The sequence below is a fragment of the Erithacus rubecula genome (genome assembly GCF_903797595.1).
Source record: "Erithacus rubecula genome assembly, chromosome: 2".
Lineage (NCBI taxonomy): Eukaryota > Metazoa > Chordata > Aves > Passeriformes > Muscicapidae > Erithacus > Erithacus rubecula.
Genome location: NC_136685.1, coordinates 1718056 through 1732232, shown reverse-complemented (window position 1 = coordinate 1732232; position 14177 = coordinate 1718056). Strand labels below are relative to the sequence as shown.

The 14177-nt window shown below is 44.8% G+C and overlaps 2 protein-coding genes across 9 annotated transcripts in view; one reads left to right on the top strand and one right to left on the bottom strand.

Moving 5' to 3' along the window:
• HMBOX1 (homeobox containing 1) overlaps positions 1-384 on the bottom strand; it is a 101715-nt gene extending 101331 nt beyond the window's left edge. For 3 of the 8 annotated variants that reach the window (XM_079298208.1, XM_079298211.1, XM_079298213.1), the window contains exon 1: positions 25-277. The gene's annotated coding sequence lies outside the window, so the exon portion shown is untranslated. Of the gene's footprint in view, positions 1-24 lie in introns of all 8 variants that reach the window. The other 5 variants (XM_079298210.1, XM_079298203.1, XM_079298209.1 and 2 more) reach the window with 5 other exon arrangements.
• Positions 385-563: 179 nt separating this feature from the next.
• The window catches only part of INTS9 (integrator complex subunit 9), a 59095-nt gene continuing 45481 nt past the window's right edge, over positions 564-14177 (top strand). The window contains exons 1-4 of the mRNA XM_079298197.1: positions 564-680; positions 4393-4520; positions 8718-8778; positions 10911-10973. Coding sequence (XP_079154323.1) covers positions 672-680; positions 4393-4520; positions 8718-8778; positions 10911-10973 — 261 coding nt within the window. The 5' untranslated portion in view covers positions 564-671. The remainder of the gene's footprint in view (positions 681-4392; positions 4521-8717; positions 8779-10910; positions 10974-14177) is intronic.

Here is a 14177-nt window from a genome sequence, read left to right as displayed (position 1 = left end):
CCCGTATCCCCCCTCGACACTCACCTCTGGGTGCTGCCGGCGCCTCCGCCTCACCATGGACCGGCTGGACTGGGGGGGGTCCCCCCGCCCGCTCCCGCCCCAGATTGAGGGGGGATTAATGGGGGGCGCGGAGGGACGAGAACAATAGGGGGGGAGGAAATCCCTCAGCCCCCCCACGCCCCCCGAGGACACAGCCCCCTCCCCGCCCGGCGCTCCTCCTGCCGCTCCCTCCTCCTTGCCCGCTCCCTCTCTTCTTTTTTTTTTTTTTTTTTTTTTTTTTTTTTGGTTTTTGTTTTTTTTTTTTTTTGGCTCAATCACACCAGACCGACTGTCTTTGTCTGTCTGACAAGCGCCATGTTGATATCAACATCCGAGCCCCCACCTGCTGCAGCTGTGAGACCCTGGGACTTGTAGTTCCCCCTCCCCAGGGTGACGGGGAGACCCGCGGCGCCGGGACTACAACTCCCAGCGTGCCACGGGCGCGCGGCGTGCCAATGGGGCGCCGGGGCTGAGCTCGGGGCGGACTACAACTCCCGACATGCCTCGGGCGGCCATGACGTTATCTAGGGCGGAGGTGAGGCGGGACTACAACGCCCATGATGCCCCGGGGCGCGGCGGGGCGGGCAGGAAGGGGGGCACGGTTGTCCCGGTAAATAGAACCGGGGGACGCGATGAAGCTGGTGAGTGCCCGGGGTGGGGGCCGTGAGGGCGGGGAGGGAGCCCGACCTTCCCCCGGTGATGGGGAGGCTCCCAGGAGCGCCTCCGGGCTGCGCAGTCTCAGCCTCGCCGGGCGTGAGGGGAAAGTGAGGCGCTGGAGGGGGGCCTGAGGGAAAAGGGGAGGAGGTGATCCTGAGGGAGTTTTGGGGGTGGACTGAGGGAAAAGGGGGTGATACCGGGACGGGGGAGGGGCGGGGGTCGGCCCTGAGCTGTGGGGGGGGGGCGGGGGTCGGCCCTGAGTGAGGAGAGTAAGGGGAGGGGGCATTGCCCGGGTTTAAGGTGCTGGATGGGATTAAATCTTAGTAGGATTCTGGAGGAGGAGATGTTTCTCAGCTTTCCTAGCCTTAAACATGAGTCTGGCGTGGAGCTTTGCTCCTGCACGTGTGGCTTCTGCTGGACTCTGCTAGGAACGTGAATAAATCCCCGTGGTTTGTCATACAGACGTTTTCCATCCGCACTGTGACAATACAGTGAATTACTAATAAAACAAATCAGCCTGGAACAGCTTTGCCAAGGGTGCACCTTGCTTCTGACAGGGATTTTGGTTCTGATATTGCAGCCTTCTGCCAGAAAGTACATGACCCATGATATTGGTCTCCTCTCTTGAAAGTGTTTAACTTTCTTAGAGACCTTGGATTCAGGCACTGCTTTGTTTTCCAGGAAAAATTTCAGTTTTACATAATGTGCAGCAGTTCTCAGTCTGGAGGTGAAAAGCCCAGCAGTTTTCAACATACCTGAGCATAATATTTGATTGATTTAATCTGAATTTTATTTAATCATTATTCAATTTAAGATTGCCTCTTGGTTTTGAGACTGAATGGTGTCTTATAACAAAGCTTCATGGAAGTAAATGTGGATTCTAGGCTGTTTTAACCACTCTTCATGGAAGTGTGTACAATTAATTCCAGAGGCAGGTGATCAAGGAACTTGATTTTTCTTAATTTTACCTGTGTGTTAAGGATCTGTGCAGGGATGAATATTACCAGTGGGACAAACACTGCAAAGTCAAGCACTTCTGGGTGTGACTGTAGAGACTGATAGAATTCAGTGGGGAAAAGCAAACTGGGAAATGTTTAAATGAAGACCCCAGTGGAAATGCAGAGCTCTTTTAATGTTTAGAGTCTTGCATAGGGACAGAGAGAGGAAAGGAAAAAAAAAAAAAGGGAAATACAAACTCTCTGGAGTCTATATTGGAGCATTTTTAGACCTGCTTTAAAATTCAGGTATTGAGAATTTGTTGGCTCCACTTGGAATTCCAAGTGAATTGGAATTCAATTCTTCATTGAATTGCCTTTAACCTGCACAACCCTGAATGTTTTGGAGCTCCAAATTTGGGCCACCATCCATAAGGGAATAAAACTGGAAGCAAGCAAATCTTGGAATAAAAACTTTGTGTTTTAGTCCAGTCTGAAATGACTGAAAGCTCTGGATCTTTTTTAAACAGTAACAAATATAAACTGTGTGGAAATGATCACATTTATAATGTGTATAAATTAGTGCAAACACTCCCATTCTTAGATTCTTAATCTGAAATTCTTACAGAGGTGCAGGTCCAGCAATGTCACCTATGCAAACAGCTGTATAGAAAATATGAATTGCTTTTTTATTTTTTTTTTTCTGTCACTTTGTTTGAATCTGGTAGAAAGAATCCATTGACTCCCAGGAATCCATTTACCACAGTGTGACAGCAACAGAGAGAGATTATTTTAGCTGCTTTTAAAGAAGGAAAAAAGGAAGATTTTCCAGTTAGCTTAGAGATGTCAAGGTTGTGATACTACTCAGGATTATAAAAAAGGCAAGAAAATGTTTTACTGATGAAAGTGGTGATATTTCATTGCCTTTTTAAATTACCAATAGTTTAAAAGCTGCAAAAATAGAATTTATTTTTCCCTTCATTTCTTTCTATTTACTTCAATTTATAGCTTCATTTGTCAAAGTTCTGGTCTGGTGAGAACTTAATTTCATATGAGTGTGTTACATTTGTGAATAAACCAAGTGAATTCCTCACTCCTTCACCAGCTTGACTTTATATTTTTTTTTAAACTTTACTAAAAAAAAGGCAAAATGTGATGTAACTCCTTAATAATTACGGCTTTATGAATTTAAACCAAAACTCTCTGTGATATTTTAAATTTAATATTTGGGGCTTAGTTGGTTTTACTATTTAAATATAGTTTAAAGCAGGTTTTTGAGGAATATATGTAAACAGACTCCTTGAGGGCTGTTAATCCAGACAGTTGCAGTCCTGTGTTAACATTATTGTGAGCAGAGGCAAAAAATGAAATTAATAATCTCTCTTTTTTCCACTTGGTAGAGGGATGTCTAGAAACAAGCTTAAGGAATAAAGACTGAGTCTGTTTTTAGTGCCAAACAAGTGATATTTTTCATCTTCATTGACAACAACCTGAATTTCCAAGCTCCAGTTTGACCACCAAATGCCCAGATTTGGGAGACTGGGAAAAAAAAATCCCTCCTGGGAGCAGATTTTTTGTCTCTAATCCCATTTTTTAAAGCCAACCTTTCAGTTCTGTTCTGGTGCCTCGTTAAATATTTGTCACTCCAGACACGGGGTGGCTGCATCTCAATGATGCTCAAGTGTCCCCTGCATCACCAGCTCATTAAACTTGCAAAGCTTTTGGGATTTGGATACACAAACCTTTCCATTCAGGTGGGGTTGCCCAGTCCCTCCTGCTTCCTGTGTGTGTTTAGTAAGACAAAAAGCAGGTGAGGATTTGCCCCAGAGCTGCTGCACCTGTGTAGGGGGTTGTAGGGGCAAGTTTCTTAGCAAAATAAAAACTTGTCTTCCTGCAGGGCTTCTCTGCCTCATTGTCCACTTTGAGTCATTTTCAGATTTTCTAGGCAGGTTTTGTCAGGAGGGCTGAGTTTGGAAGAAGATGATTTCCTGGATTTTGGGGGAAATAGGTGATTGCAAGAAAAAAAGAGATTCTGAATGTAACTTAAATCAGAGAGAAGAGCTTTGCCATCCACTCAACCCTTGGGATCAGAAAATCTGAAAAAAATAATACCCTGACATAGGGAAATCTCAATGAGAACACACAGCTGTGGAACATGGATTCATAGGAAATCATGTTTTATTTTGGTGTGTAAGGGACTGTTTTTAAAAAAGGGGGAAAGGTTGTGAACTCCATTCACAGCATCACTCAGCTTGGAAAACACCTCAATGATCGAGTCCAACCTGTGGCTGACCCCACCTTGTCACTGAGTGCCACATCCAGACATTCCTTGGACACTTCCAGGGATGGGCACTCCAAACCTCCCTGGCAGCACATTCCAATGCCTGAGCACCCTTTCCATGCAGAAATTCATCCTGGTGTCCTCTCCTGGCATAACTTGAGGCTGTTTCCTCTCCTGTCCCTGTTCCCTGGAGCAGTCCCTGACCCCCCTGGCTGTCCCCTCCTGTCAGGGAGTTGTGCAGAGCCACAAGGGTCCCCCTGAGCCTCCTTTTCTCCAGGCTCAGCCCCTTTCCAGCTCCCTCAGCCTCTCCTGGTGCTCCAGCCTCTTCCCAGCTCTGTTCCCATCCCTGAACACTCCAGCCCCTCAATGTCCTTACAGTGAGGAGCCCAGAGCTGGACACATGATCCACCAGTGCCCAGCACACAGGGAAAGGTCATGTTCTGAAAGTTTCTGAGTAACTCCTCCTCATTCTTCTTCCAGTACTGCCTGTCAGGACATCCAACCTTGCCATGCAACGTGCTCAAGTTCAAATCCACCACCATCATGCTGGACTGTGGGCTGGATATGACATCTACTCTCAATTTCCTCCCGCTGCCTCTGGTCCAGAGGTGAGTTCTGTGGCCTGTCAGCACTTAGTCTGCATCTTCTTGGGTTGCAGTTGGAGTGCTGTGCCTGAAATGGTGTATTGGAAGGAGGGAGGGGATGGGTACAAATGAACAGCATCATCTGATATCATAAATAGACTTTGTTCACTTAAAAATTCTCTTTATCAAAATAACGTCCTTTGGCTCAGTAGACGGAAGACATTTTATGGATTTATTGATTGGTTTTTCTAGATAATTTATTCTAAGCTTCAGTAAAGTATTGCTGCAACTGCTCAGCACAAGTGAGGTCACATATCTGTCATCTTTCTGGCTTCTTCATGCAAGATGAGATAAATGGGTAACTGAGAATGGAGTGTGTGGAGCCCAGCAAGTCCTGTTCCCCCACCATCTTCTCAGGCTGCTCTTCAGAGCACAGACTAATGCAAAGAAAAATAGCACTTAGCAGCCCTTGTTAGTTGCCTGCATGGCATAATTGTTCCCTTTTAAAAGTTAAATAAATAAAAGGGCACGGGATTGGAGCAGCAGAGAAACAAAAATAGAGTCTAGAACAGAATCCTGAGATCTCCTTTCTATGCCCTGCTACAAAGTTGTGTTTGCCCAGGTTTTTAAACCAATTTGGATTTTTAGTCAGGGTGACATGTTTCGTGTAAATGGAGTAAATGACAAAAATTAGCAGTTGGAAAGGTGGGAATGAGTCACTCTCGGTGATGGGAAGCAGTAGGAGTTTTCTGAAAAGCTGTTTAGTAACTTTGATCCACAAGGAAACAAGTGAGGAACATTCTGGGTTCAGGGAAGGTTTGATTGAGGGGGGGAAAATACAATTGGAAAAGGGAGTTTCCTAAGTGACCTAGTGAGGTTAAAGCAGTTTGTCCAGCACTTCCTATGATTTGTTATTTTTTGGAAAGTAGAGGAAAGAAATAGACAATGTGTGCATTGTTCTGCAAGAACGTGGAGTTCAGGATCTGCTGTAGAGAGGCAACAGATGCCCTCAGAGGGATCAGTGTGAAAGTCAATTTTTGTCCCATTCCATAATGCAACTGCTGACTGCAACAACTGGTGCACTAATGGATTTTGAACAGATCCAGCAAATTTTGGAAATCCAGGTACAGGCAGAATTGCCTTGCATTTGCTTTCTCCCACCTCCCCCCTCCAAAAAAAAAAAAAAAAAAAAAAAAAAAAAAGAGAAATTGAGAGAGGAACAAGTAGCAAAATGAGGTGATTGAACAAAGGCTTAAGAGGTTCTTTAGAGCTGCAGGAATCAGCCTTCCCCTGGGATGTGGCAGCTTTGTCTGCTGATAGCAGACCCTGGGAATGAGCAGCCAAATTGCAGGTCACAACCTGGAATTCCCCAAGCACCTCCAGAATGTCGGCACTAGAATGACTCAAACTCAATAAGAGAGGATGTCAGATTTGACCCCTGATGGCCCAGAGGAATCAGAGCAAACACTTGGATTTAAATCCAATCAATCTTGTCGGTGAGGTGACTGAACACCCCTTAGAGCAAGCATTGGCCTGAGCACATGGACTTGGGCAAGTAATTGATCCCCTCTGCAAACCAGGTGTCCTGCAGAGAGTTGTGGAAATAAGTCAGAAATGTGAGGAGGAATGTGGCTGCCACTGCAGAGTCCTTATCTCTGTAGTACTCACAGTTGTACCAGTAGAGATTAGGAGTCCATTAGCACCATGTCCAAACACCTCTGAAATTCAAATGTGTGTTATCAACATAACATGGGGTGACAGAGAGCTGACATTGTCATCAGATGCCAGGTAAGGTGACAGGAAGGACTGACAGCCTGAGCAATTTGAACACAGGTCTGTCAGGTGTGGGGCTCTCACCAGCTGTGTCCTCTCAGAACCAGATGTGCTTATTGGAGATGGGTGTGAGTGAGACCTTAACCCCAGAGGAGCCATGCTTCTCTCTGCTCTCTTTAACCAGAGATTCCTGCAGAATCCCTGAACCCCTTGATTCTGCACATCTCAGTATGTGGTCTGCAAAGCTGCCCAAATGTGTGATGCTATAGAGGATCTTTCCTGCACAGCTCAATCCTGTGTCACACCTGGCATGGGACCCTCCTTGAGCAAATATTTTGGAGAGCTTGTGCTTTAATCTATAAGAGAGGAAAGTGCTGCAGTGTTTGTGGCATGAAAGGGACTGGGCATTTAGAGTTCTTTGCTCTTCAGAGGAATGCCAGTGCAAAGGTATTTAGATTCCCCCTTGCCCTGGAAATGGCATTCCCTGTTCTCACCAGCCCATGGAGCATGTGCAGAGCACCTGCAGCTGCCCAGCTCTTGATGCTGCTGTACTTTAAAGGAGGTTTGTCAAAGGGAGTTTTCTCCCCTGTACCAAAGTCAAATGCAAAATGCTGAAATGAACATGTGGGAAGCTCTTAACCTTTCCTGTCTAGCCATGACACTCTTGCTCACATTATTTATGGGACAGTTCCAGCTATTTTGGATTAATCAATCACTCTATTACAATGTCACAACTATGTCAGGAGGAGCTGTGTTGCTTCTTGGCTTCAAGGTAAAGAGTCCTCTCTGTCCTGTGTTACTTATTCTGCTTTCAGCCACACACAAGACACACCTGCTCATTTTGCTTCCCCTGACTCTTCACTCCTCAGTGAATGCCAGTTTAATACAAGTTTAGTGCTCTTTCATCATTAATAAAGGAAAACTCTTGCTAGGTTAAATTATGGGGAGTAGGACAAGTAAAGTTTATTCTGCTCTGCCTTGTGCTGCTGGAATCACAGATGGATTTGCAAGGCACAAGCCACTGACCTGACCTTGAGCTGATGTTGGCCCTTCCAGCCAAGGTTCCTGTCCTCTCCTCCTGTATCTGTCAGAGCTGTTGGATATCAGAATGGTTTGTTCTTGCTTTTTCCATAACTTTTAGACTCACTGCACCAATTCTACTCAGCTCCCTCAGTCTCCAAATTACTGCTCCTCAATTGTGCTTTTGAACAGTCCACTGGGGAGCACATTTAGCCACTTCACCTTTTCTATCATCAGACTTCTCCAGCCTTGCTCTTTATCCTCAGAAGGGAATTGCCCTTTTCTGGCACAGCTTCTCCATGACAGATCCTTCTGCTCTCACCTCTTACCTTCTGTCTTTACTCCTTGACTCCTGGATTTCCCCTTTTTCCTTCTTTGTGACTTACTGGAGTGTCAGAATTTGTTCTTTTATACTGCTGTTAGTCTGAGCACAGCATTCCTCTGAGCCCTTGAATCACTTCCTATTTTCAAGATGTTCAATTTGAAGGCCCTTACAGGATATAGCCATGCTTGTTTGCAGAGCTTAGTGCACAGCACTTGCAAAATGCATTGCAAGCAAGTTCTGTGTCCAAATCTGAAGTTGTTGCAGGGTTTGGTTTCAGGTAGGTTCAATTCTCTTGTTTACTCAATGTTTGGGTGTTGTTTTTTTTTATTTGTGTAAATAAACATCAGTCTGGGCAGAGACTGGGTTTAGAGCTAAGTTGTAGGCTCACACAAAAATCAGATGTCACTGTGAAGCATAAATAAGTCTCTCAGTTACAGTAAATAAGAAATTAAGAAATACTGTACCCATTGTTGCTATAAACTCAGAATGACAATGTCTATCTCTTAGTTCCTTTATTAGCATTTGAAACAATGAAAAAAAGGGCTCTGCTGTTGCTTAGAACCTGCAGGTCACAGCAAAACCTCCTTGCCCCTGTGTCCTGTGCAGCTCTTGGTGTGGGTCTTTGGGGTGACACCAAGGCACAAAACCATGGTTTATGTGGATGTAAAAGTCCAGAGGATCAGTCTTTTCCTGCTGATGGGAATTTCTCTCTTGTCCTCTGCCCCACAGTTTTATAGTGCTTTTGTGTTGTTTTGAGCACAGAGTTTGTTGCTGCCCTAACTTCTGTTTATTCATCCAGTTTCACCACAGGGAACACAGTAGCACTGAGCCTTTTTAAAATCCTCACCATAAATGACCAAAAACTCCCTGCATGCCTCGTCCTCTTATTTCTTTTTACTTCTAAGTGTCATCATCATGATTTGTACAAGTCATTTTGGTGAACACTTAACCACAGTGAAACTGTCTGTCTGTTTTATTGGGACTGTTACTTCCCTGAGACAGAAATGGTGTTCTCTGCCTGTATGACACCAAGTAGAAGCTCTGTGATAATAATTCAGTTCATATTGCAGTAATTTCTCTTTTTTTTTTTTTTCTTTCCACAGCCCCAGGCTGTCCAAACTTCCCGGTTGGGTTTTGAAAGATGGAAGCACATTTCTGGACAAGGTACTGGAGTGATGGTTGGAATTTTCTTTGCAAAAAGCCACCTGACAGGTTGGGAGCTGGTGCTGCAGGAGCTGACTCATCCCAAAGGTTTCTCTGTGTACCTTTAGCAGCCAGGATGTCCTTGCAGAGCAGAACATTTCGAAACAAAATGCTAATAGCAACTCTCAGGCTTCAGAGGTAGCCTGGATTATAAAAAAACCCTCTTAAAATGCACAAGTTGTCAGTGGGAATATTTTTGTATTTCATGGAGCTCCATAAATAATAGTGCTTTGCCTTCTTAGTGTGCCTTTTATTCCACAGCCTCACTTTTCTGACTCTGAGGCTTCAGAGCATGCCTGTAAATGATGTTGGCTTCCTTTTTCAGGCAGAACTATGAGAAAGGCAATGGTTTGCCTATGGGAGGTCTCTCAGAGAGGAAAAGCATGGCTTTGGCCTCTGAAATCAATGTGCTCTGCTGCTGGACATAGCAGGGAGGATATTATTATTTCCAGCCTCCTGATTCTAAGACACACAACTTCCTCAGAGACATGAGAGACACAGAATTGCTCTGGGTTTTTTTCTCCCTCTTTTCATTCCATCAGTTTTGGAGGCAGAATTTATCTGAGGCTTCAACCAAAACTTGGCACTGCAGCAGCCAGCTTGATCTGCCATAAGGGGAACAATGAACACAAAAATATGTCAGATGTTAGTAAAATAGGCAGGTACTTTTCAAATGTGGGCAGCAATAGGTACCAGTGGAGAAAATGCTTAATGCACTGTTCTCTGACTATGGGAACATTAAAGGAAACAGTGATAATAGTTGCTTTTGTAGGGGACTTTGAGGTGGACAAAATGATTTTTACAGATAAGGGAGCTGAAGATCATAGATTAAAGACCCCATTTTTCTTCTCATTGGAGACAAAAGAAACTGTGCAGGCAGCATTTCTGTTGGTAAAATAGTAACAGCTCTATTCAGAGCACTTGCTAACTGGCAGTTGCATGGCTGCAGAGGCTCAGGGGCAGAAATGGAGTTGCTCAGTTTGAATTCCCTGGAATTTGTATCTCCTGAACCCCACTTTGGTGTCAGAGCTTTGGGCTCCAAAGAATGGACAGATTGTCACTGTAGTTTTATTTGAAATGTATTTAAATTTCTGGGATGATGATGCTGCAGTGTGTGCTTGGGAGAAACCTCCAAACTCACACAGTGGCAATAGAAATCATGTTAAAAATTCAAAGGCAGCATCTCTTAACTTCACCTTGACCACTGTAAGTGCTTGGGATGGTAAATTCTTTGACCCATGCTGGAAAAAGGCAAGGGAAGGAGTCAGAGGGGGGTGTTTTATCATGTGGGGTGGACATTCCTGTTACAGCACTCAGTTATAAAACTTCAGTCCTGGAGAGGCATTGAAATGTGCTGTGATCTACTTTTAATCATTTTGAACTCCCTTGAGATGAGGTTAGGAGACTTCTGCCACTAGATGTAATTGCTCATTTGTTATTAGTTGGCAGGTGCACTGTAATTATTAAGAATTGCATTCAATCTTTAATTCTGTCAGTCTGAAGCTGACTGAGACCACTTGCTTTGGGACAGGAGAGAGAGCAGGGTGGGTGGTAGAGAGCCTGTGAGTTGTGCCAGGAGCAGAGTTGGGAATATTTTTGTTCCACCCTGAAGAATATGACTTTTCATGTGACAAAAGTTTTTGTGGCAGCTTTAAAAAGAAGAAGAAAATTTTAACAAAAAATGTTATGTGGAGATTAGATCCCCAAAAGTTGTTTCATCAAATGCTCTCAGACAGGGGCTATAAATTGTATTTAGGTTTTAATAAGACAGAAGAGGTTGGATGTTATTTGGAACCAAAAGTAAATTCCAGACTTGCCTTCCTGGTGGTTACCAGGGCTCTTTCTTTACCTACCAGAGTTCTCCCCCTGTTCTTCCCAAGGAGGATCTGATCCCTTCAGGTACCAAGCAGCCTCATCTGGCATGAAAACAATTTCTGCACCAAATTGTGTCTAGAAGGGGGATAAATGTCCTGTAGTAATGGGCTGGAAATTACCTGTGGTAAAGAAAATGCCTGGAAAATCCAAAATGTGCTGCCTTAGAGTAACATTCTGTTGTATTTTTGTGTCTCCTCTGTTGGTGTGGTTTTTTACAGGAGCTGAAGGAGTGCTCTGGCCATGTGTTTGTAGACTCTGTGCCTGAGTTCTGCTTACCAGAGGTGAGTTTGTTCAAAGCCTCCCTGAAAAATCTGACTCCATTCAATCACATGGAAGAAACTTGTTTTAAAAAAATTATTATTATTATTGCAGTTATTTGGTTCCTACTAATTTATTAGTACTCAGTAAATAATACTGCTAAAACTTTGTGTTGTTAAGGTGCCTCCAGGCTCTAGACACTGGAAAAAGGATGGAAACAACCCTTTTCAACTGTGATTTTGGGAGACATGGAAGGTCTCCTTGAGCCAGTATCTGACACAAGAATAAAACTGAGCTGTCCCTTGTGGGTTTTTCAGAGACAACCTGCCTGAGCTGGGCTGGCTGACAGGATCCATGTGCTGATCTAGATTTGGACAGGGTGTGAAGGCAAGGAAAGCTGCTTGTCTCTAACCACAGATGCAGGACATGCCATGGAGCTCCCTGGGGAGCCAGCTGTGGTTAAGCCAGGTTGGATTCTGCTGGGTTGCACTTCTGCCAGCAGCACTTTGAGTTAAAAACTTTTACAGCTTCTTTGAGGGAGGAACTGTGCCTTCATATCCATGGGCATGGCTGCAAGTGGCTGCTCAAGCTGGTTTTTGACTGGAATTTCTGGGTTTAGAAAAAGCAAGCAAGACTGTTGAAGATGTTTGGTTTACTTGGGGTCACCTGTGGATTAAGGAAGTGCTGTAGGAGAAATGAAGATGCAGAAAGCTGAGCAGGGATGAATGATGGAGAGTAGCATGGGAATAGTATCCCTTTCCTCAGTGTGTTCAGAGTGTGATAATATCAGTTTTTTCATTTCATGGTGGGATGTTTTCTCTGTGTTTCAAAGACACACAATTGCTTTTGGGCAGCAATTTTTTTTTCCCTTTCTGCCTGACCTTGCAGACTGGAAGCACAAAACACTCCTGGAAGGTTGCTGTCATCTTGCTGATGTTCTGGCAATGTTGTTCCCATGTGTGGATCCCATAGAACTCACCTCTGACACCACTCTTGTCATCTTGATTCTTCCAAACAAGTTGGCAGCTCTGGTACTGCTTTTGGCAAGTGGTTCCAAGAGATTATAACCATTCCAACCCAGCTGGAATTGTCATAATCCAGTCACATCAAAAAAAGACCAGCTCAAAACCATAATAATTCTGGGTTCTTGGAAGCCTTTTGGTTACTGTCCTGTGAAACTGAGGGATGTGGGAAGCATCTGTGTGTGTTGAAAGTGCCATTATGGCCCAGATCTTGGGAAGGACAGGGTTTATGTGCTGGATTCTCTTTGGAATGATTATCTGCTGGGGTTCAGGTGCTTCAGCCAGACTTCCTGGTTACTTTGGGCTGGAAAATACCCACATGTGTAATTCTAAATATGACAGAGAGTCACTGCTTCATTTTACTCCAGTGATCACTGCACAAAGCTGCTTCCCAGCAGCCCATCCTACAACTAGAAGATGGCAACCAACTGCACATCACCATTGCAGGGACTTTAAAAATGGCCTCTCAGATGATTCCCAAAATTCATAGCACATGCCACATCCATGAGCACTGGGAAGAGATCTGCTGACAGCCAGCTCACACCTTGAGCTCACCTGTCTGCAGGAGGCTCAGGAGTCATGGCCAGCTGCAAACACAGAGTGGAAATGTTGCTGCTGTTTGGCAGCACAGGGTAAGAGGGAGCTTGTGTGAAAGAAGCTTTTACTTTGTCTCCTTCCGTGCCACTTCTTTTGAAGAAACTTGTCTGCAGAAGCAGTTCAGCCAGAGAATCTCAGTATAGCTTCCAGAACACCATTGCCAAAGCAAGCCAAGATTTGGATCTAGTCCAGCAGCCACAAGGTGATAAGAGGCTGTCTGTGCAGCAGAGTACTCTCACACGTGTCAGAGTGCAGGGTGCAGCCCTCTCTTTGCTTGGCAACCTTCTGCTCTTTCACTTCACATGCAAAAAACATTTTTAAGCCTCTTCAGCTCAAAGGCACTTTAGTGAGATCCAAGCAAGCCCCAGGGAAGATTTCACTTTGTTTTGGTTTTGACACCCTTTTCATCCTATCAGTAAATGCTTCTAGGGTGCTGAGATGTGGCATGCTTAAGGTTGGAAAGTGCTGGTGTGTATCCCCCTGATGGCTCTCCTGGGCTGGAGCCCCTCTGCTCTGGAGCCAGGCTGGGAGCTGGGGGTGCTGACCTGGAGGAGAGAAGGATCCAGGGAGAGCTCAGAGCCCCTTGCAGAGCCTAAAGGGGCTCCAGGAGAGCTGGAGAGGGATTGGGACAAGGGATGGAGGGACAGGACACAGGGAATGGCTCCCACTGCCAGAGGGCAGGGATGGATGGGATTTGGGAAAGAATTGTTCATTGGGAGGGTGGGGAGGCCCTGGCACAGGGTGCCCAGAGAAGCTGTGGCTGCCCCTGGATCCCTGGCAGTGTCCAAGGCCAGGCTGGATCAACCTGGGATAGTGCAAGATGTCCCTGTGTGGAATAATTTGATTTTTAAGGGCCTTCCCACCCAAGCCAGTCCAGAATTTGATCCTGTACAGTCTGGACAGAGCTGAAAACCAAGGCCTGGACAATCTAAGCTTTGGCAGGAGCAGATCCTTGGATACCTTGCAGGGAGAGTGTTCCTGCCTGGAAGCCCAGGAAGATAAAGATGCCCTGTCATGCAGCTGAGGATGTTGTTTCACCTCCTGTTCTCAGAGATCATTGCTCCAACATCAGCTGTGATCATGGATTGAAACCATGAGCTCTTAGGAGGAGTTAAGCAGCTTGTCACCAGAGCAGTGTGTCAGCCCTCTGCAAAGCAGAGTGACCTACTTTCTTGCCTTTTTTATTCAAATTGCTGGACCAAGCCTTGTAATCAGATAATATGTGCTTGATGAGTGTTGAATTCCATTAGCTGCTCTATAATAACTGAGTAAGAGGTCAGTAATCTTGTAAATTTCTGACTTGACACCATTTGTGTTACAGCATTACCAGTAAATATTTCTAATTAAAATTCTTTTAACAATGTGTGAAATCTTCTTTCACTCTCAGAACTCTTGTCTAGACTGTCACATGAAAATGAATTGAGCCCACCCACCCATTTTGTTGTATCCTGTCAATGGGCTTCATCTCCTGCTGTAGAAAATGTGAATGATAAAGATGCCAGGCATTTACTTGGGGAAAATATTAGGATTATTTTTAAAGCATATGAATAAATACAATCTTCCTTCATCTCTTTCTTTGGGGTACAGTGCTGCACAAAAAAAAGTATG